At 37.6% G+C, this 20,717-nt stretch overlaps 1 protein-coding gene across 3 annotated transcripts in view; it reads left to right on the top strand.

The window, feature by feature from the left end:
- Positions 1–20,127, top strand: part of GPALPP1 (GPALPP motifs containing 1) — a 41,050-nt gene extending 20,923 nt beyond the window's left edge. The window contains exons 5-9 of one of the 3 annotated variants that reach the window (XM_027873439.1): positions 6,479–6,613; positions 6,808–6,972; positions 12,671–12,769; positions 16,067–16,286; positions 19,776–20,127. In XM_027873439.1, coding sequence (XP_027729240.1) covers positions 6,479–6,613; positions 6,808–6,972; positions 12,671–12,769; positions 16,067–16,285 — 618 coding nt within the window. In that variant the 3' untranslated portion in view covers position 16,286; positions 19,776–20,127. The other 2 variants (XM_027873440.1, XM_027873438.1) reach the window with 2 other exon arrangements.
- The last annotated feature ends 590 nt before the right edge of the window (positions 20,128–20,717 follow it).

Here is a 20,717-nt window from a genome sequence, read left to right as displayed (position 1 = left end):
TCAATGAAGATCTGTGAAAGATTTGACTGTTCTCAGCAATACGACGATCCAGGACAATCCCAAAGGACTCATGAGAAAAAATGCTATCCACCTCCAGAGAAAGAATCGATGTTCTCTGAATACAGACTGAAGCATCCTCTTCCTTTCTTCCTTCCTTCCTTTCTTTTTTGTTAGAGTTTTCTTGAACAAAGTGACTAATATGGAAATGTTTTACATGCTGTTACATGTATAACCTATATCAGATTGCTTGTCTGAATACAGACTGAAGCATACTCTTCCTTTCTTCCTTCCTTCCTTCCTTCCTTCCTTCCGTCCTTTCTTTTTTGTTAGAGTTTTCTTGAACAAAATGACTAATATAGAAATGTTTTACATGCTGTTACATGTATAACCCATATCAGATTGCTTACCATCTCAGGGAGGGGCTGGGGGAGGGAACGAAGGATAGAATTTGGAACTCACCTTTTTAAAAAAAATGTTAAAAATTGTTTTTTACATGTAATTAGAAAAAGTAAAATGTTATTTTTAAAAAAGTTTTTCATATCAAAAGGATCTAATATACCTTTCTAGAATTAGGATTTTTTTTCTGATGTGTTTGACTTTTCTATCTTCTCTTCTTCCTTCTTTTATTTGTGCTGTATTTCATTGTTTATAAATGTTTCTACTAGCTGCTGCTCTTTTTTTTTATTGGAGAATGAGGTGAAAGGGAAGCAGCGTCAATTATTTGTATGATTTACAACCAAATACGAACTCCTACTCTAAATATATATAATACATCACTGATTTTACCAGCGTTGTGAAACAAGCAAGAAAGACTGCTGCGGACACTAGGATTCAGAAAAAATTTTGAGACTGATAATTATCATAGGCTTTCTTTGGTGGGTGATTTTTGATAATATATTCATTTTTCCAACTCCTGCATTCTGTTTTGTCAGGGTTTCTATGAAGACTGATGCTGTGACATCTTATAATACTTGGTTGAAGTATGGTTAATTAGTAAATAATGACTAGTTATCTTCTTATTGAAAAATTCTTGGTTCATTCATTGAGCCAATATTTATTAAGCATCAGCTATATTCATGATTGTGAGCACCATGAAAGTCAGGTTGTCAATATGTTGTAAAAAATAAAATTACTCCACTTATTATTCATCTAGGACTATAGAGCAAATTGAAAGAAAATTATTCCTATTGGGAAACAATTTTGCTGCAGGAATTTTAAAGTAATTTTGCTTCCAATAGAGTCAGTCAACATTCAGCTGTATTATGTATGGTTTGTTGTAATCCGTGCTGCAGGAGAGACATGAAATAATTAGAAGACATGGTTGCAGGCCACATGATATACCTAGTTTCTTTTCTTCCCCCCTTTAAATATAGTAATTTTTTTTTCTGTATATGGGGAATGCTGCCTTAAGATAGAATTTTGAATAGTCAGCATTCACTTTGTTTCATCATAGCTTTGGGAAAAGTGCCCCATAAAATTTCAGGGGGCTTTTGTCAGTTTATTGCTTTTGTGGCCTTAAAGCAAATGTTGCTAAATATGACTCTTCTGAAATGCTTGTTTAATTTAGCAATACGTAGATTTTCCCTATTGTATTTGGGTCCCCTTCTTCATGTGTTCAGCCAAACAAATCAATATTTGGACAAAGTACATAAGGCGCTGGGCCCAACATAATTGGAAAGAAGTCAAATTTTTCTGTGGCCCTTTTTTTTAATTTTGGGGAGAAAATTCAGTGTATTTGCTGCAAAGATAGTGTTTATAGCAATATGGAGAACATAAGAAGGAAAGTGACTAGTGTTAATAGACCTTAGAAAGGGACAGTATAGATTTTCTGTGCTTAGAGGAATTTTTGGCAGTGAGAACATTTTAATTGAGCATCTTCATGGCTATGTGTCGCTAAGATATATTCACAGGCCTAGAACTTACTAGCTATTATTATATATGCCTTTGTCTTTGTGGGGCAAGAGATATAGCTGTTTTTCAGAATTAGCAGTTAATTGAATTATTAGTTGATTAGTTAAAACAGGTTTAAGGTGGTAGCCATTGTCCACCAAAGATGTTTTTAAAGCTTTTCTGTAGCAACCATCTTCAGCAGATGGCAGGGAAGGAGAAAAATCACCTCATTGCTCCAAAGTGTCTGCTCTTTTGTCTCTGAGTGACCAGTGTCTTCTTTGTTTATTAATGTGTGTATGTCTCCCATGAGGCAGAGGAGGGGCGCCGTGACGATATTCCTGTGCCTTTCGGAACAGATAGGCAGGACAAGAGACTGCATTTTAATCTGGGGCAGGCTGCACGGGGGACTGTTGTGGGCCACGTGTTGGACACCTCCAATCTCACCTTTTCATTTTAAGGATAAGGAAACTGAAACCTTTTTAAGTTAAGTAACTTGCCCAAGATTATACGCTAGTGTCACCTTTGTGGGAGAGTGTGGACCAAAATTGAGATCTTCTGACTCCCAATGGAGTCTACATGGGCGATTATAATTTCTTATTAGAATTTATCGCCCCATCTAGATTGTAGCAGCAGTGCCTTCAGCTCCCCAAAACATTCTCCCTCCTTTCCCAAGGAACTTAGTACCTGGCTCCCAGGTTTTCTCTCCACCTTAGCTCTGGCCCTTATGCTAGGGATCTTCAAGATCCATGTTGTTGTTCTCTTAAGCATTCTAACCTCCCAGTTTCTCAGTGGCCTCAACTCTCATGACCTCGTCTCCTATCACCCACATGGATTCCACTTCAGGAATCAAAAACTACAAAATCCCTAATTCCAACAGAATGTATCATCCTTTATTTCTCCTCCCTTTTGCAAAGAAACTTGTATAAAAACTGTCTGTACCACGTGTTTCCATTTTCTTTCCTCTCACTCACTCTTTAGCTCTTGGCCTTCTGGCTTCCCACCTCATCACTTGGCTCGCTGACTTTGCTCTCACTAGATCAGATGGCCTTCTCTCAGTCCCCTGCTTTTTTCATTTCTCTCCAGCATTTGACATTTTTTATTTTATTTTATTCTGAACTTAAGAAATAAAACAAGCATTTTCGTAGCATAGTAGAATAGGGGAAAAGATGATTGTACATGAAACTGGAAATCTATTAAGTATAACTTGCTGTTTTTTAAAATATAGAATAAAGTTATGTAACTTTCTTTTTTTCCCTTTTTTTCTTCCCTCCCTCATCCCGCCCCTGCCCCCGCCCTGGAGATAGCTACCATTAAACGTGTGTGCGTGCGTGTGTGTGTGTGTGTGTGTGTGTGTGTGTGTGTGTGTGTGTGTGTAAAACCATTCGGTACATCTATTTATCAATTCTTTCTCGAGAGACAGTTAGCATCTTCCTTCATATGTCCTTTTTAGTTAACTTTCTATTTATAATAGTCAAAATGACTTAGTCACTCAGAATTGTTCTTAAGACAATATTGTCACTATATACAATGTTGTCTTGGTTCTGCTCATTTTACTCTTCATTATTTCATGCAGTTTCTAAGATCATCGAGCTCATCATTTCTTATAACACAATGGTATTCCATCATGATCATATACCACAATTTGTTCAGCCATTCCCCAATTCAGAGGCATCCCCACAATTTCCAGTTCTTTGCCACAACAAATGTTTTAGAATGTATAGGTTCTTTTCCTTTTTCCCTCGTCGTCTTGGGAAACAGACCTCATAGCGGTATTGCTGGGTCAAAGGGTATAGGCAGTTTAGTAACTCTTTGGGCGTAATTGCAGATTGCTCTCCTAAATGTTTGGAGCAGTTCACAGTTCTCCCACAGTGAATTTGAATCCTAGTTTTTCCACATCCCCTCCAACATTTGTCGCTTTCCCCTTCAATTATTTTAGCCAATCTGGTAGGTATTATATGATATCTAAATTTGCATTTCTCTAATCAGTAATGATTTAGAGCACTTTTTTATGACTATGAATTGTTTTTATTTCTTCCCTGGAAAACTGCCTTTTCATATCCCTTGACCATTTATCAGGTGGGGAATGCTTGTATTCTTATAGATTTGACAAAGTTCTTTTATGTGTTTGAGATGAGACCTTTATCTGAGAATGTGCTTATAAAATTTTTTTCCCATTTTCTTTCCTTCTGATCTTGCTGCATTTTATTTGCACAAAACCTTTTTAATTTAATGTAATTGAAATTACCCATTTTATACCTCATGCTGCTCTGTTGTTTATTTATAAATTGTTTGCCTATCCATGAGTCTGATAGGTAATATAGTCCATGTTCTTCAAATTTTCTTGTAATATCTTCCTTTAAATCCATATATCCATTTTGATCTTATCTTGTTATATGGTATAAGATATTGATCTATGCCCAATTTCTGCCAGAATGCTTTCCAGTTTTTGCCAAATAATGAATTTTTATCTCAGAAACTTAAATCTTTACACTTGCTTGGCTTATTAGGGGAAGGAAGAGAAAGAATAAAGAAGATGTGGTCTGAAAGATCATGTCAGAAATGAAACCCAAAATAGTCTAATAAATGACTTTATGGAGCTGTTATTTAATACTTATTTGGAGTAATGAATCAGAGAATGTCTTTTCCACACAAGCCTATATAGGCATTTATGTATAAGCAAAAGGAAGAAAACAGTTTTAAATGAAAGATATAAATGTCTACAAAATTATTGTGGTGCTTGATACAATACAATACATTATTGTGGAACTTGATACAGTTTGATACATTGTATCTCATATATAGCCATTCTTTTAAGATAACATGGGCATAGTAGAGAAGAGGGAGGCATCAAAGATGACTGAGGATTAGAGGCAAGGGAAAACAAAAATAGAAAAGTACAGTTTGGAAACTACTTTTAGAGGAGGAAATTAGGAGTTGAGTTTTAGCTGCACTAAATTTAACATCAGGACTTCAGAAACATTTGGATGTGTAGATCTGGAAATGAAGTAAGAAGTCAAGGCCATAAATATATAGATTTGGTAGTCATACACGGAGAAATGAGAGAAGGATGGATTAAATCTCTAAGAAACAGAATATTGAGAAAAGTGGAAACCTAAGAACCAAAACTTGGCCATGTTTAAGGGAAAAGAGAAGGAAAAGCTAGTGAGAGAGACAAGGTGTAGTCACAAAGCTAGAAAAAGAACTAGAATAGTAGAACTATAGATCTTTATAGCTGGAAGGGCTCTTAGAGATAACTAATCCAACCCCCTCATTTTAGAAATGAAGAAACAGGCTTAGAGACATAACATAACTTGCCCAAGGTTTCATGGCTCATTAGTGGCCTTCAGAATTAAAACCTGTGTCTTCTAACTCAAGTCCAAGGCTCTGTCCCCTCTATTAGGGTACTATCATGGAAACTAAGGAAGCGAAGAGTCAACAGTGTCAGTTACCATAAAGATATCCAGGAGAATGAGGACTGAGGAGAAGCTGTCGGTCATAGTGGACAATCAGGAGTGCAGTTTTCAGTAGACTCGAGAAGGCCAAAACCAAATTAAGGGTAGAGTGAATAGGGAGAAGATAGAAAATGCAGAAATGCAATCATGGGCTACTTGTACTAGAATGTTGGCAGTGAATTTCTAGGGAGATGGTGGAGTAAGTAGGAGCTAAGGAACCACCTCCACTAAAATCCTAATTACCAGTTCACCAAGTGAAAAATCTCTAATGAGATTGAGTGACTGCTACTTTCAATACTATCTGCTACCTTGGGGCAGGTAGAACAGGAGGGAAGCAGTATCATTTATTTCTGTACACAGAACTGAAAACAGCATCATCTAGCTTAGTGGCAGCTTATTCAGCTCCCTCCTTGTACAGATGATTAGCCTAAGGCCCAGAGAGTTTAAGTCATTGACCTAAAATCGCATAGTTGGTTACTTATTGCAGAGCTGGAATACTTAACTGGGATTTTTTTTTAAATTCCAATCCCATGTTCTTTCTGCAATCCCACATTTGTTATAAGTGACGCTGAGCAAAGTATCATACTTGTGAGCGTTCTTTCCAAAACTTATTCAATGAAGATAAATTGGGTTCAGTTATAAAAATACATAGACTCTAGTAGGGCATATACTATACCCATTTGAAGTTTTGGAAGACTGCATTAACTCTCAGATCTATTGTCTCCACTAACTCTGATACTATATTTCTTTTTCATTAACTGTACTCAGTTGTGCTCCTATTGACCCATAAAAATTAATGCTGTTTCCCAGAGGCCCTAATGTACATCTACCTTATTCTACAGTTGATAGCCTAGGCAGTGGAGAATATGGCCAAAGACCTTTTACATGCTAATAATGATAGCTATTATTATTTCTTATATAACACTTTACATGCATTATCTCATTTTAAAAGGTAGGGATGATCTCGTCTTATGGCACTTAGCACTTAGTTATATGATTGACAAATATTTTTTGATGATATTTATGGTGCTAGGCAGTTGGTATAAGTAAAACTATAAATTAGAAACTTCATTTGTTTTTAATATTACTGATCCTTCTAACTTGTTTAATGTAATAATTATGTTTTGTTTTTAAAGGGAACTGAGAGTAGTGAAGATGAAGAGGCCGTCATTGGACCAATGCCTACAAAAGGACCAGTTGATTATAGTGTGACTAAAGAATTTGAACGGAGAGCTCAAAGAATGAAAGAAAAACTCACTAAAGGAGACGACGTAAGTGTTTTAAATATCTCTTTGGTGCCTAAGTAATACTTGGTTGTAAATTTAGCAGTCCAGTTACACCTCACTGGTTGAATATTAACTGACAGCAACCTTGTCAAAAGCATCAGTTGAAAAGTATACTAATTGATATAAGATATTATGTATATTCTCATGTCTTTTTTTTATTAATTAAATAACTAATGAAGGATGGGTCCAGACCAGTTACAAGGGAATCATGGATGACTGAGCTCCCTCCAGAACTGAAAGGTTTTGGCCTTGGCCCAAGAACTTTCAAGAGAAGAGCTGATGACAAATCTGGCGATCGATCGGTTTGGACGGATACTCCGGCCGACAAAGAAAGAAAAGCTAAAGTAAGAACGATTTCATTTACCCTAGGCATACAGATTTTCCATATAATAATGTGTAAGACAAATTTTACTCAAGAGGTATGAGCGAGAGAAAAGGGTCAAATATAGTATTAATTTGTAATAATGACTAGTAATCTGTAGTGATCTTCTATGATATGGGTCTGACTCCCAAACTCAAAAGCTTACACTATCTCCCTGCTGCTTCTGAGATCAAATGCAAACTCCTTTGTCCAGTATCCAACGCTCTCCACGGTCTTACTGCAGTTACCTTTTCAGCTTTGTTTCACATTACTCTGTTTCAGTCAAACTCTCAAGTGTTCCCCAAATATGACTTGCCATTTCTCTGCCATTCCTAGAACATCTTTCTTCCTCCCTCCTTCAGGGGCTGTTTCCCTGAAGCCTCCCCCAACTTCAAGTGTTCTCTCTCCTTTGTTTTCCTGGAGTGCTTTGTCCTATCATAGCTTTTCTTGTGTTTTTATGCACACAGGTCTGGATCTGTGATTTCATAGGAATGTAAGCTTCTGAAAGACAGGGAATATTTGACTTAGATTTTTTTTTTCATCCTCAGTGTATAGTGCAACATAAGCCCTTAGTAAATGTTTCTTGAATTGAATGACAAAAATAGTGAAGTCAGAAGGAGAAATATTAGTTACTAGGGAAGGAAAATATGCTTAGTCTTTAAGGATGTTGAATTGAAGTACTTATGGGATAGCTGTGTAGAGAGAGGCCTTATGGCAGCTGGAGGGAGTGGGGAAGTCAAGTGCTTTGGGACAGTCCAGGAGAAAGAGATTGAGGCGTGACTTCATGACATAGATGCTATGGAATCTAATTCAGTTGTTAAGGGAGAGGGTATAGAAAGAAAGAAGAGGAGATGCTCTGATGAGCACCTGGGAATGCCCACTTTAAGTAAAGGAGACAGAAGAAGCAGCTAGAAAGGTAGGAGGCGGGACAGGAAAGAGCAGCGTCTTCACGCCCCCATCTGAGGAATTAAATACTGAAGAGCTGCCTGTTGCTGCCTGCTGGCACCAGTCACATATGAGCAGAAAGCTGGCTTCCTGTCGGTCTGGATCAGTCTTGAACAAGGCTAACAATTCGGTGACATTCAGTCAGGTGACTATCATTCAATACAGTACAACATAGACAATGTTAATTGGGGTTTTCTAAGTCAATATGGGGCTCTGCCCCTCAGGGTTAAGTTTCTGTTTGAGTTTGAAGCCACTGGAACATTAAGAGGTTAGGTAACATACCTAGTATGTTTCAGAGGCAGGACTTTAACCCACATCTTTCTGGATCCAGGGCCAGCTTTCTGTCCCCTACTCCCTCTCTAAAACTATTCAACAATCCATATATAATGGGGGGAGGGGGGGCGCGTTGTTTCCCTACTCTTCAATACTTCCAGGAGTCTTTGATCCATCAGTGTGGGTACCCCCACCAATACCAATGACAGCTCATCCATCTATGTCTTTTCATCCTATACAGCTCCTGTCTGTTCTCTTGTAAATCTGCCACAAGCAGCCCATTGGTTGTACTCAGGGCCCCACTCGTAAGTCTGTTGATGTTACTTAAGCACTACGTCCCATTCAGGCTTTCCGTCATTTCCCTCTCAGACTTGCTACAGGACCAGTCCACATCTCTTTAATTTCTTTTGCACTGCTTCTTCTGAACAGTCCTTTTCTGGTAATAGACCATGGTGTGCTTGTACGCACCATGCACTTCTCCTTGGCATTTTGGGTGACTCATGGTGTTTATTCTTCAGAACTTGTGTTATCCCATTATTCATTATTCATTATTCATACTGGAAGAATATTGGTATTAAAAATGTGGGCCTTTGTTTCAGGAAGAAGCTCATTAAAATACTGTCATTTCAGTACTTTGTGTAGTATAATTTAATTGCATAATACAATGACAGGTCATTAAAAGTACTACACAATTACCCAAATACAGTCCAGCCCTCTCTCCTCCTCCTCGTCAGTACTCAACTCTATTCACTGTGTCTGTCCAAGGTATATATTGACGGGGCAACCTGTGGGCCATCCTTTGAATTGCATATCATAGTCTAGACCAGGGGTCGGGAACCTGTGGCTTCAAAGCCATAGGTGGCCTTCTAGGTCCTCAAGTGCAGCCCTTTGACTGAATCCAAACTTCACAGAACAAATCCCCTTAATAAAAGCCTTTGTTCTGTAAACTTGGACTCAGTCAAAAGGCCTCATCTGAAGACCTAGAAGGCCATGTGTGGCCTTGAGGCCGCAGATTCCCCACCCCTGGTCTAGACAATATGCATTTTTTTTCCCACTTGGCTTTTCCAGTGTAGATGGTTAGGCTGAACTCTTGAGTGGCTATGGATCTCATCTAGGAGATTCTGCAATGTACTAGCACTTAATGCAATCAACATGCAGTCATCTACAAATAGGAACTTCAAGAGGACTTCATCACCTAGAGGGAATCCCTCTTCAGTTTGGACTCTGTGATGGACTGTCTCTATGAGGCAGGCAAGCATACATATCCCTGTTTGATATTCAGAATCAGAGGGACACTCGGCAGAGTAATCTTTTGAGGAATCTTATGTGGTCAGCATATGCATGAGAGCATCCTTACTGGGAGGAGAGACTTTTGGTGGGGGCATTTTGCTCTACCAAATCAAGGACTCAGTAAATAAGGCCCTTTCTGTGGATAAATGTGACCATAAAGGTGTGGTCTGCCATCTAATATTGTTTGTGAAGTCTGCCTGATTCCCTTTCATACCTTCGTCCAACTTCTCCTTGTCATACATGTAGATTATTCTCATAAAGATTTTATATAAATGAAAAAGTAAGCATCTGCATATAAGTGGTGATATTTTATCAATTGCCTTTCCTTGGTTGTAAAAACTTAGGGGATTTCTTTTTCCCCTCAAATATTTGAATCCTCTTATCTTTTACGTAAAACACTGATGCTTCCAGCAGAATTCTGTGTATTCTTGTTCTGGCCCAGCTTCTCTTCCTAGCTTTGTTTTCCTCAATTCCATTTCTCCCTCTTCACATCATGTGTCAGGGTTAGAATGAAGCCCAAATGTGGCGGCTCCATTGTCATTGATGGAGAAAATAGTTTGTTTAAAGAAACCTTGACATGTCTTTACCATTTGATTTTTTTGCCTCCTCCTTCATGTTTCATTCTCAAGATGATCTGGCTTTATTTTTTTTTCCATAAACATGTTTTGTGGGTACTCTCCCTTGCCAAGATGGTGGAGTGAAGAAGGAAACCTCTGAAGCCCTTCCAGATTCCCCTCCAAACAACTAGAAAACCACCTTAGAATTGCTCTAGGAGGAGGGAAGGAGTTTACCAGCATGGCAGGAAAGGTCTGTCTCACTGGGGTGGGAGGGGAGCAAGGTCCAAGAGTAGCAGCAGGGGCCTAGAGCAAGCTTCCAAGCCTGGGGCAGTCTACCAGTGAGGCCCCACCCTCCTGCAAGCCAGCAGCTGCCTAGGCATGTGAGCATGTGAAGTTTAGACTTGTGACCCCGCCCCTGGGACCTACCAACAGATAGACCTTGCTTCCATAGCAACCCAGCAGCAGGGCCCCACCCTTCCAGCAGATCAGCAACAAGATCCCTCCTAGGGCCAGCCACCAGAAAGACTCTGTTACCGTAGCAACCCAGCAGCAAGGCCCCACCCCTGGGGCAGGCCAGCAGCTAAACCCTATACCCAGGGGAGGCCAACAGGGAGGTCCCACCCCCAGTACTAGCCAGAAGGGAAGCCTACCCTCCAGAGAAAGCAAGCAGCTAAGCCCTAAAGCCCAGTGAAAGCCAGCAGTAAGACCCAGAGCCTGAACACAAAGACAGGACAGTACAGGACCAGAGCTGAAATCTCACGTAAAAAACACGAAGTCACCAAAAAAAAAAAAAGCTTCACTACAGAAAGTTATTATGGTGATAGGGGGATCAAGGTATAAACTTAGAAGAGGACAATAATGTCAAAATGGCTACATGTGAAGCCTCAAAGAAAAATGTAATTTGGTCTCAGGCCCAAAAAGAATTCCTGGATTTTAAAAAGCAAATTAGAAAAGTAGAAGAAAATTGGGAAAAGAAATGAGAGTAATACACAAATCATGAAAAAAGAGTCAATAGAGTGGGAAAAGATAAAAATTTACTGAGGAAAATGACTCCCTAAAAAATAGAATTAAATGGAAAAGGAAGTACAAAAACTCACCGAAAAAATAATTCCTTAAAAATTAGAATTGAACAAATGGAAACTGATGACTCTATGAGACATCAAGGTACAGTAAAATAAAATTTAAAAAAAGAATAGAAGAAAATGTGAAATTTCTTACTGGAAAAACAACTGACCTAGAAATAGATGCAGGAGAGATAATAGAAGAATTATTGGACTACCTGAAATCCATGATTTAAAAAAAAAAAAAGCCTGGACAACATGAAAGAATTACAAAAGAAAACTACCCTGATATATTAGAACCAGAGGGCAAAATAGAAATTGAAAGAATCCACCAATTACTGCCTGAAAGATCCCAAAATAAAATTTCTAGGAGCATCATAGCCAAATTCCAGAGCTCCCAGATTAAGGAGAAAGTATTGCAAGCAGCCAAAAAGAAACAATTCAAATATCATGGAGCTACAGTCAGGATTACACAGCTTTTGGCAGCTTCTACATTAAAGAACCAGAGGGCTTGGAATTTGATATACCAGAAGCCAAAGGAGATAGGATTACAACCAAGAATCACCTACCCAGGAAAATTGAATATAATCTTTCAGGGGGTAAAAAATGGATATTTAACAAAATAGAGGACATTTAAGCATTCCTAATTAAAGACCAGAACTGAAGAAAAAAAATTTGAGGGGGGGTGGAAATGTTTTGTGTCATCATCTATCTTAGAAAATTTGGGAAAGTCAGGGCATCTTGAAAAGATGAGAAAGGATAAATGTTAATAATATTTTCAATTTCATGCACTGCTTATGGCCATCCCCAGCAACCATTATCCAACAACTCTTGTAGAGATGGGACCTGGCAGCTAGCTGCCTTTCAAGACCCAGAGATTGTGAAGGACCACCAGAGCTTTCCTTCTGGCTTGCAAATGAAACCTCTCTGTGTCATCTCCCCCACTGGAATGTTCTTCCTTTTGTATCCCCAGCACTTAAGCATACTGCTCTGCACAAAATAAATACTTCGTAAATGCTTTTTTTATTTATTTATTCAGTAACCAAGATGGATAATGGAGGAAACATCCTAATTTAAGCACCAGAGCCCAGATTACGAAAAAACATGTGATGCTAGGTGTCTCTAACTTGGCTCTACTTAGAATCATAAATTTAGAATGGACGAGAATGTAGGAATAATTTAGAACAACCCTCTCGTTTTATAGATAAGGAACTGATGTGATCCTTATGGATAATGTGTACGACATTACCAGATTCTAAAAGATAACTTCATGATGCTGGTAAAATTACAAAGGCCTTACAAACAAAACACTGAATTTAAAAGCAAAACTCTCATCTCTCTTGTTTCACCAAAACCATTCAGTCCCATTATACTAATACAAAGAACTTTATATCCTAGCTCTGCCCATCTGTTTTACATCTAGCAGTATCATCAGACCCAGTCTTAATTCAGTATTTTGCTGTAATTTAACCTGACTATGGCTGGTATTGATTTGTTTTTATTTATTTTTTTCTTGTGTGATTTGGTAATGCTCCACCTTTTTTTCATTCACTAGGAGGCACAGGAAGCAAAGAAGCAAACCGGTAAAAGTGAGGAGGAACGTATATTATCAGGAAGGGATAGGAGATTGGCTGAACAGGTGTCTTTATACAATGTGAGTGATCAAGTAAAATGCCCATCTCCTTTATCTTAACTTCTCTCCTTTTCTGTGTCTTCTACCCACCCTCACTCTCATCTTCCCCCCTTCAAATGCATACACATGCACACACGTCCACCTGTCTCTTTCCCTGCTTTCCTTTCTGTCTCTCTTGAAATATACCCAGCTCTGTTGGTTTCCATGGTAATATCACTATAGCCTTTTTTTTTAAACTGCTGCTGAAGGCAATGTCAGACTTTTTTTAAAAATACCCCTTTGTGTAGGATCTTTTTTGTGTGTTCTCATGTAATATTTTCAATTTGTATTTTATTTAAGTGACTCATGTCAGAACTTCCATTATTGGGGATAGACAGCCCTTTTTCAGAAACTAAGAGCCTCCCAGAGTTATACAGATCTTCATCAGTGTTCAAGAGTTTAAAGGGGAAGTTGATTTGGATTGTTTGATGTAGAAGTCTAAACTCAGAGGAGTCTAAAGGAATCACAGTTAATAGATGAATTGAGGATCTCGTTGTCTTTTCTCTTTTCTATTATAGTCTCTAGTATTTCTAAGAAATGCTTTCCAACTTCAAGAAATTGATACAAATCATTGAGACTACTAAAATCCAAAACATTTTTTCATTTATTTTTTATGAAAATTCCCTTACTCCTCGTTGATATTCATTTCAATGGTTGTAACCAAAATCTTAAAACCATAGCATGGTCAAACTTGCCCCTTAGTTACAGTGTATACAGCATTCTTGATGAGCATCTTCCTGGATAACCTTCCTGTGCTCCGGTTCAGACAGGCATAGCAGCTGTAGCAGAAGGAGCAGCCCACTCTTTGCTTTGTCATTACTAAGACACCAAAGGAAGAAAGGCAAGAGGCATTTTAGTCATTGGTCAGTTGTTAATGGCCACAGCCTTATTTCATTATTTCCTTTCCAGTTAAGAGCCCCCGGAAGAAACTTTGGTTTCCATTGCCAAAAATGAATCTCCCAGCAATTTACTCTGGCCGTCTTTCTGATTGTTGAGTTTGTGGCTTATCCACAGCAACCCATTCCCATGCCATCAGCCAGATGCTAGCCTGCCAGTCTTAGAGCAGAGCTAAGTAGAATTTGGGATGACTGGTTGAGGATGTGTGTTTCATATTGAGTCGGTATCTCTGACTCCGGTGTACAGAATTGACATTAACAAGGGAATACTGAAAAAAGGAAAAAAATATTATCATAGCTTACTTTATTAGAGTCTCCTGAAATGAATAAATCAAATGATGCTAAAATTTAGATAGTATATATTCCTCAATAATACTGATAGCAGATAGTCGTTACTATACTATTACATAAGAGGGAAATATGGAAAAGGTGAACGAATGGGCCAGAAAAGCCAAATTTTTATTTCCGGTCTATAAAAGATGGTGATTTCAGAGTCAGTATATGGCGCTTCGGTGAGTCACTTAAACTCTGACAATACAAATCAGGAAAAGAAGATGTTCAAAGAAAGGTAAGAGTGATAATTACAAACTGAGAGGTTTTTGGCTACAAGAAATTGAGAGACACAAATTTGAAAAACAAAAAGTCAAAGCAAAATGTAACGATCAAATATATGAAGAGATAAAAGAATATATTAATCATAGGTCAATCAAGTATCTATGTACAAAATAAATTAAATATAATCATGGTCAAATAAAATTCATTATTTAGAACTATCGTGCCTTATCTTGCACGATTATTGAGAACTGATTTGTATTTAGCATCTTGGTTAGTCTTATCTCCTTATACCGAGCTCTTCTTTCCTACATTGACACATAGAACTGTAGGGGGCATTTATCTGCAACATTAATGATTACTAAAGTAGGCCTGCTAGCTTGGAAGCTGAAAGGAAGATGCTTTTATGTTCACAGTACGACACTTGAAAGTGTCTTTCCACCAGATACAAGAGACGGTCTTTCTACTTTTATATTAAGTCTTTCAAAACTCTAGCAAATGGTAACTCACCAAGAGAACAGAAACATTTATGGTCCTCCTTTTTTAATCCATAGCTTATTAACTCGTTAGGTTGTTACTCCTTTCTTAACTTGTAAAGTTTAGAACACCAGCAGAGGTATTAGGGAGCATTGCTTTATGCACAAATATATAACCTTAGAAGAATTATGCTTACATGGGAAAATAAAAACTTTCAGTTTTTTTCCCTTATTTTTCATACTGTTTTGAAAATTGGCTGCTACCACATAAATTCTAGACATTTTTCCTAATTGTTTTCTTTTTTGAGTTGGTGCTTCTCATTATATTTTTACCATTATTTCCTCCTATAAATTTAGCACCTTTGGTCCTATGTATATCATAGCCTAGAAATGAAACTAAACTTTATTATGTTACTTTGGTAATAGAACAGTACTGTAGAAAAATCACTAGATTTGGGGTTGTAAAGTCTACATTTGCTTTGCCACATCTAACCTGAGTGACTGGGAGACAGTCTTAACCTCATCTGTAAAATGAGGCAGTTGGGCTAAATGATCTCCAAGGGCCTTTCCAGATCATCCATGATTATATTTCATTTATTTTGTACATAGATACTTGATTGACCTATGATTAATATTCTTTTATCTCTTCATGTATTTGATTGTTACATTTTTGACTTTTTGTTTTTCAAATTTGTGTCTCTCAATTTCTTGTAGCCAAAAACCTCTCAGTTTGTAATTATCACTCTTACCTTTCTTTGAACATCTTCTTTTCCTGATTTGTATTGTCAGAGTTTAAGTAACTCACTGAAGCACCGTATACTGACTCTGAAACCACCATCTTTTATAGACCTGAAATAAAAATTTGGCTTTTCGAGCCCATTCGTTCACCTTTTCCATATTTCCCTCTTATGTAATGGTATAGTAATGACTATCTGCTATCAGTATTATTGAGGAATATATACTATCTAAATTTTAGCATCATTTGATTTATTCATTTTAGGAGGCTCTCATAAAGTAAGCTATGATAATTTTTTTTCTCCTTTTTCAGTATTCCCTTGTTAATGTCAATTCTGCACACCGGAGTATTAAAATGTTTGCAGTGACCCCCCCCCGATCTCTTTTTCTCAGTGTTTACAGTTAATGTAGGTTCCAAGTTGTGTCTAATTTACATGAACTTATGTCCTGCAGATTCCACCTGTCTTTGGGTTTTGAAAAGGCAATAGGGAGTCAGACACCACTATTTTTGATGTTGACTGCTATTATCCAATGATTATACTTCATCAGGAGATTTTATCATTATGATGTCATGCTAAGATCTTCATTTCCTCTTCCCTATGTGCCCCTTTCCACCCCAGGATTCAAAAAGATCAGAATCTCTTATGGACATACATCACAAAAAGTTAAAGAACAAGACAGCTGAAGAGAAAAATAAACCCCAAGAGAGAAGGCCATTTGACCGTGATCAGGATCTCAAAGTCAACCGTTTTGATGAAGCCCAGAAGAAAGCTCTGATTAAGAAATCTAGAGAACTAAACAGCCGCTTTTCACATGGCAAAGGCAACATGTTTTTATGATGTGAGTATCCTACTCTTTACAGCAAGGTGCATTTTCATACTTCTGTACTTTGAAGTTATGGATTCAGTTACTTGATATGTAAATATTCTTTTATTTGTATACAAAATGTATTTTATTTTAAAAGAGAGCCAATTATAATACTGCCTTTCTGTATAAATAAAATCTTTGGTTTATAAAACTCAGCCTTGAAGAGAAAATGTAGTTTAATGATAACATACTCTTGCACTGGGATTAACAGTCCAAAACAGAACATTGCTATCAGAAATGTTAAAGGAAATTCAAATATAAACATAAGGGGCAAAGTTGACATGAAGCTGTAGTTTGGAGCCCTGGGAAACACAGCTCATTAAAGCTTAGAGAAAAGAGTCTTGGCAGCAGTCTTTTTTAGAAATAAGCATTTTCTTACATTTAATTTAACGAGAAAAACACTCTGAAAAAGTAGTTTGCATTGCCTGACTGTTCTTAAAGGCCAAGATGCTTCTTTTTTTACACTCATTCCCTAGCTATACTTGACATGTATCAATCACATAAGGACTAAGAAAATGATGAAGTATCTGGCTTCTTTAAAAACTTATCTTTATAATCTATTCATTACCTTAAACTAAAAAACCTATTAAAACAGTAGCAGTTATTTTACCGAGTGGTTAAGGGGGGGAAAAACAATTAAAGCTATAGCCATAGATGAATGTATCAGACCTTTTTTTCCTGTGTCTTGGGGAATGGGGTAAGGTGGGGAGGAATTATAATTCCATGTAATCTCTCTGTTCTACCTTTTTTCTTTGGTGTTAGTCTGTTTTTAGAGTCTCTTCTTTCATACTCAAGTAAATCTACAAATCCTACATTATCTCTTGTGGCCTTTAAAATGTGAAAGCAGAAGAAAATAATGGTCCAAATGTAGAATCCAATACAGCACCTGACCTCTCCGGCTTCTTGGGATGGACTTTTCTATAAATAATTATTATGAGCTTTTCATCTCATCATTATTTTATTATGCCATAAAAGCTTAACGACCGCTGGGTGTTGCTGTGAAATCTGTGAAGGTTTAAAGCTGTGCCCAGACCCTTGGGACCAACACCCCGTATGGTGACTGATCCCTTCACATGCTCTGACCACAGGTTGTGCCTGCCTGATTCAGTCCACCCTGGGATCAATGTGTGAAGGAAACATTTGCACTCGGTCCTCTAACCTAAGACTTAGGGACATTTCCCTCTAAACAGCTGCCTGCGCCAGTAATCACTTCTAAGTAAAATTATTATTGTTTTTGTTTTTAACAGAAATAAGGCCTGTAATATTTACTTGGAGGTAAGGAGAACAATCGCTTTTTCATTCAGGTCTTAGACAAAGCTGTATTCATCTTTTGGTTTTGTTAGGGGGTAAGTTTGTATAGTTTGTTCATGAACATTTAAAAGAGCAGTCATGGATGCCATTTTATTTACCGATGGCTAAATCCCCTGAATAAGAGAACCATAAATGGGAAATTCATGCAACCTTTAATTTCAGCTGCCCATATGAAGGTATTAAGATAACTTGTTAGTGCTTTAAACAATTTTCCTTACTATGTTAGACATAAAACTCCAATTTCAGATGCAAATTCCATTACTCATATTTAACAAATTAATCACATTTGTTCCACTGCTTCTTTGTTCTGGTTTGGGAAAAGCATGTGGGGCTAACATCAGCAATGGGAAAACTAATTTTTATTGAAAACTCCATTTTGGCTTTTCACCGCCTTACATAAATGGAATGAACTGTTAGGTCACATCATCGCACAAATGGCCCTCTCTCTCCTTCTCTCTTTCTCTTTCTCTCTCTCTCTCTCTCTCTCTCTCTCTCTGGTGTTGTCTTTCCTAACACTCACAAATGTAAATAGTAGCTTACTCAAGATGAATTACCACTTTCTAAAACAGAGTGAACAAGCAGTTTCACTGAAATGTCACTAATCAAAGATTAACTTCACTTTGGAAAAAAAAGACTGCACAATGATGCAGAGCGCAACATTTTCTTCTTTCCATCTTCTAGAACACCGAGGCTTCCTTGTTCTTCTTTTACTTTTGTCTTTAAAAATATTTCACCAAGGTAAGCCAGAAATATTTTTAATAGGGTCTTTATGTACAGCTGTCTTTTTTCAGGAATTCTGAAGATGGCCATCATGAAATTTTAGAGCTTTATTATTGTTTGAAGCCAAAATTTTATCTTCACTTTTTTGTTACTTCTTTCATAGGCATATTCTTTACTGGCAGGAAAACTGAGTTCAAAGTTAAGAATCAAAGATTCCCAGCCCCGCTCTTAGCACACTGAGTCATTCAACTTTTCTTTTGCAAAACGTTGCTTATTAAACATTAGATATACTATGACTAATAAAATATTTTAGATTTTAGGGTGACCTTTCTGCACAAAGCTCTTTCTTACGGTTACCGTTACTTCTCTTTGTGCTGGGGAGCACACGTCGCCTACCCCAGACCCAAAGGGAGGCTGTGCTTCCTACATTTGTGTGTTTTGAAGTGTTCACTTACCTTGACACACTAGAGCCAGCAAGTTGTTCTGTCCCACCTTTAACGACAGTTTAAGAAGCATAGGAGCAACTATGATTTCCTCAGGGTTGGTACTCCTGCCGCTAAGGCTGATGGCCGTTCTTCTGGTCTTTGGGAGTTCCTATGGTCAACCAGATGTGGAGCCAGCCTCTCTAAACTTAGCCAAACCAGTCCTGCAATAAAAGCTGCACAGACTGTTGCCAGAAGCCCAGAAAATGAATGGAGATGCAGAGAAGGAAAGCGTTCTTCCTGTTGTTCAGCCCTGCAGAAGGCTTATTGAAATCCAGTCTCTGATACCATGTCAGAGATTTGGGCTTACCTGCACATTAAAAGTTAAGTTTAGGGGACTTTCAACCGAAAAAGAGCCTTGATCAATGGAATGTACAGGAAGTATTTTAATATTCTCTCCTGTTGAAATTAGCATTTCACATTGTCCCAGGGAACATCTGACATTGTCCATAAAGCCATCCCTTTAAATTGTGGGAAAAGCTGATAAGTCATATCGATTCAGATATTCATAGTGGTATCTAGGATATAGGTAAGTAAAGGGTTGTATGTGTATAAACTTTTTTCTGGACTAAAAAGTATATGATGCAGGTATAGATAATAATGTCGTTTTTGTTAGATAAACCAAACCCTTGTGAGTTTTATGCTTGTACCTCTGGACTAGTCATTGCCTTCCAAATACCCATCTAACTAACATTTTTGATCATTGTCTGGCTTTGACGATTGTCAAATGGTAGCGTTTTGGGAATTGCTGTGTGGACTTTGTTGAGACTAGTTGATAGAAGTTTATCTGTTATTAATACCATAGGGCCTCAAAATTGATCAGGACTTTTTATATGAGCCATTTGACTGTAAAAATGTTGCAGCATTAATACAATGTCTTTTTTTTTTGACAAAGCTGCTAATTGTCACGAATAACACTTATTTAAGAGTATTAACACTTATTTAACAGTATTTAAGAATCTAGGACTTTGGAAGATGGACTGTACAGAAACCGAAGACTGCTTTTCAAGATGCTGTTATCTCTTCCCCTTTTGTGTCTTTGGGGAGTTCATACATTTTGCTGGAAGAAATACTCTCCGTTGAGTCATTCCTAATAAGAATCATCATGGAGGAAAATCATCTTGCCTACTGAACAGAAACAAGTGAGGGTTTCTACTCCAGTTCATCAGTTTATTTTGAACTTGCATTTGATGCCATCAAGGGATTTAAACTCAAGTCAGAAGAGATTGCTTCCTTCTGCAGGAAAGGTTAATTTTTTTTTTTTTTTTTTTTTGTTGGTGAGGCAGTTGGGGTTAAGTGACTTGCCCAGAGTCACACAGCTAGTAAGTGTTATGTGTCTGAGGCCAGATTTCAACTCAGGTCCTCCTGACTCCAGGACCGGTGCTCTTTCCACAAAGGTTAATTTTCTTTAACTCAAAAATCATTTTAAGTTTATCCCTGGTGTGAAATATGAATGTGGAAAAATATATATGTGCTGCTTTATCCAGTCTTATCATTATAAACTTTACAATTAAAGAACTGTTTTTGAAAAAATACTGTTCCCAAGATGTGATTCTTAATCTGGAAATAAAGGTTTGTTTAATATTGTAAAGTGATTTTTTTTTTTTTTTTTTGGTGAGGCATTCAGGACATGCCCAAGGTCACACAGCTAGTAAGAGTGTCAAGTGTCTGAGGCCAGATTTGAACTCAGGTCCTCCTGACTCTAAGGCTGGAGCTCTATCCACTGTACTACCTAGCAATCCCTGTAAAGTGATTTTTTTAAATATGATCAGCATTTCTGGTATAAACAGTTCTCACAAAGAGGTTATTTTCTTCAACTTACAAATCAACTATAATCATTTGAGCTGTTGGGAGGAAACACCTGCTTCTCTCCCCTGTCACACTAAGGGTG

Source organism: Vombatus ursinus, unplaced genomic scaffold, assembly GCF_900497805.2.
Source record: "Vombatus ursinus unplaced genomic scaffold, bare-nosed wombat genome assembly UNPS02014802.1, whole genome shotgun sequence".
Lineage (NCBI taxonomy): Eukaryota > Metazoa > Chordata > Mammalia > Diprotodontia > Vombatidae > Vombatus > Vombatus ursinus.
Note: the sequence above shows the minus strand (reverse complement) of the source record. Positions and strands in the feature narration are given on the sequence as shown.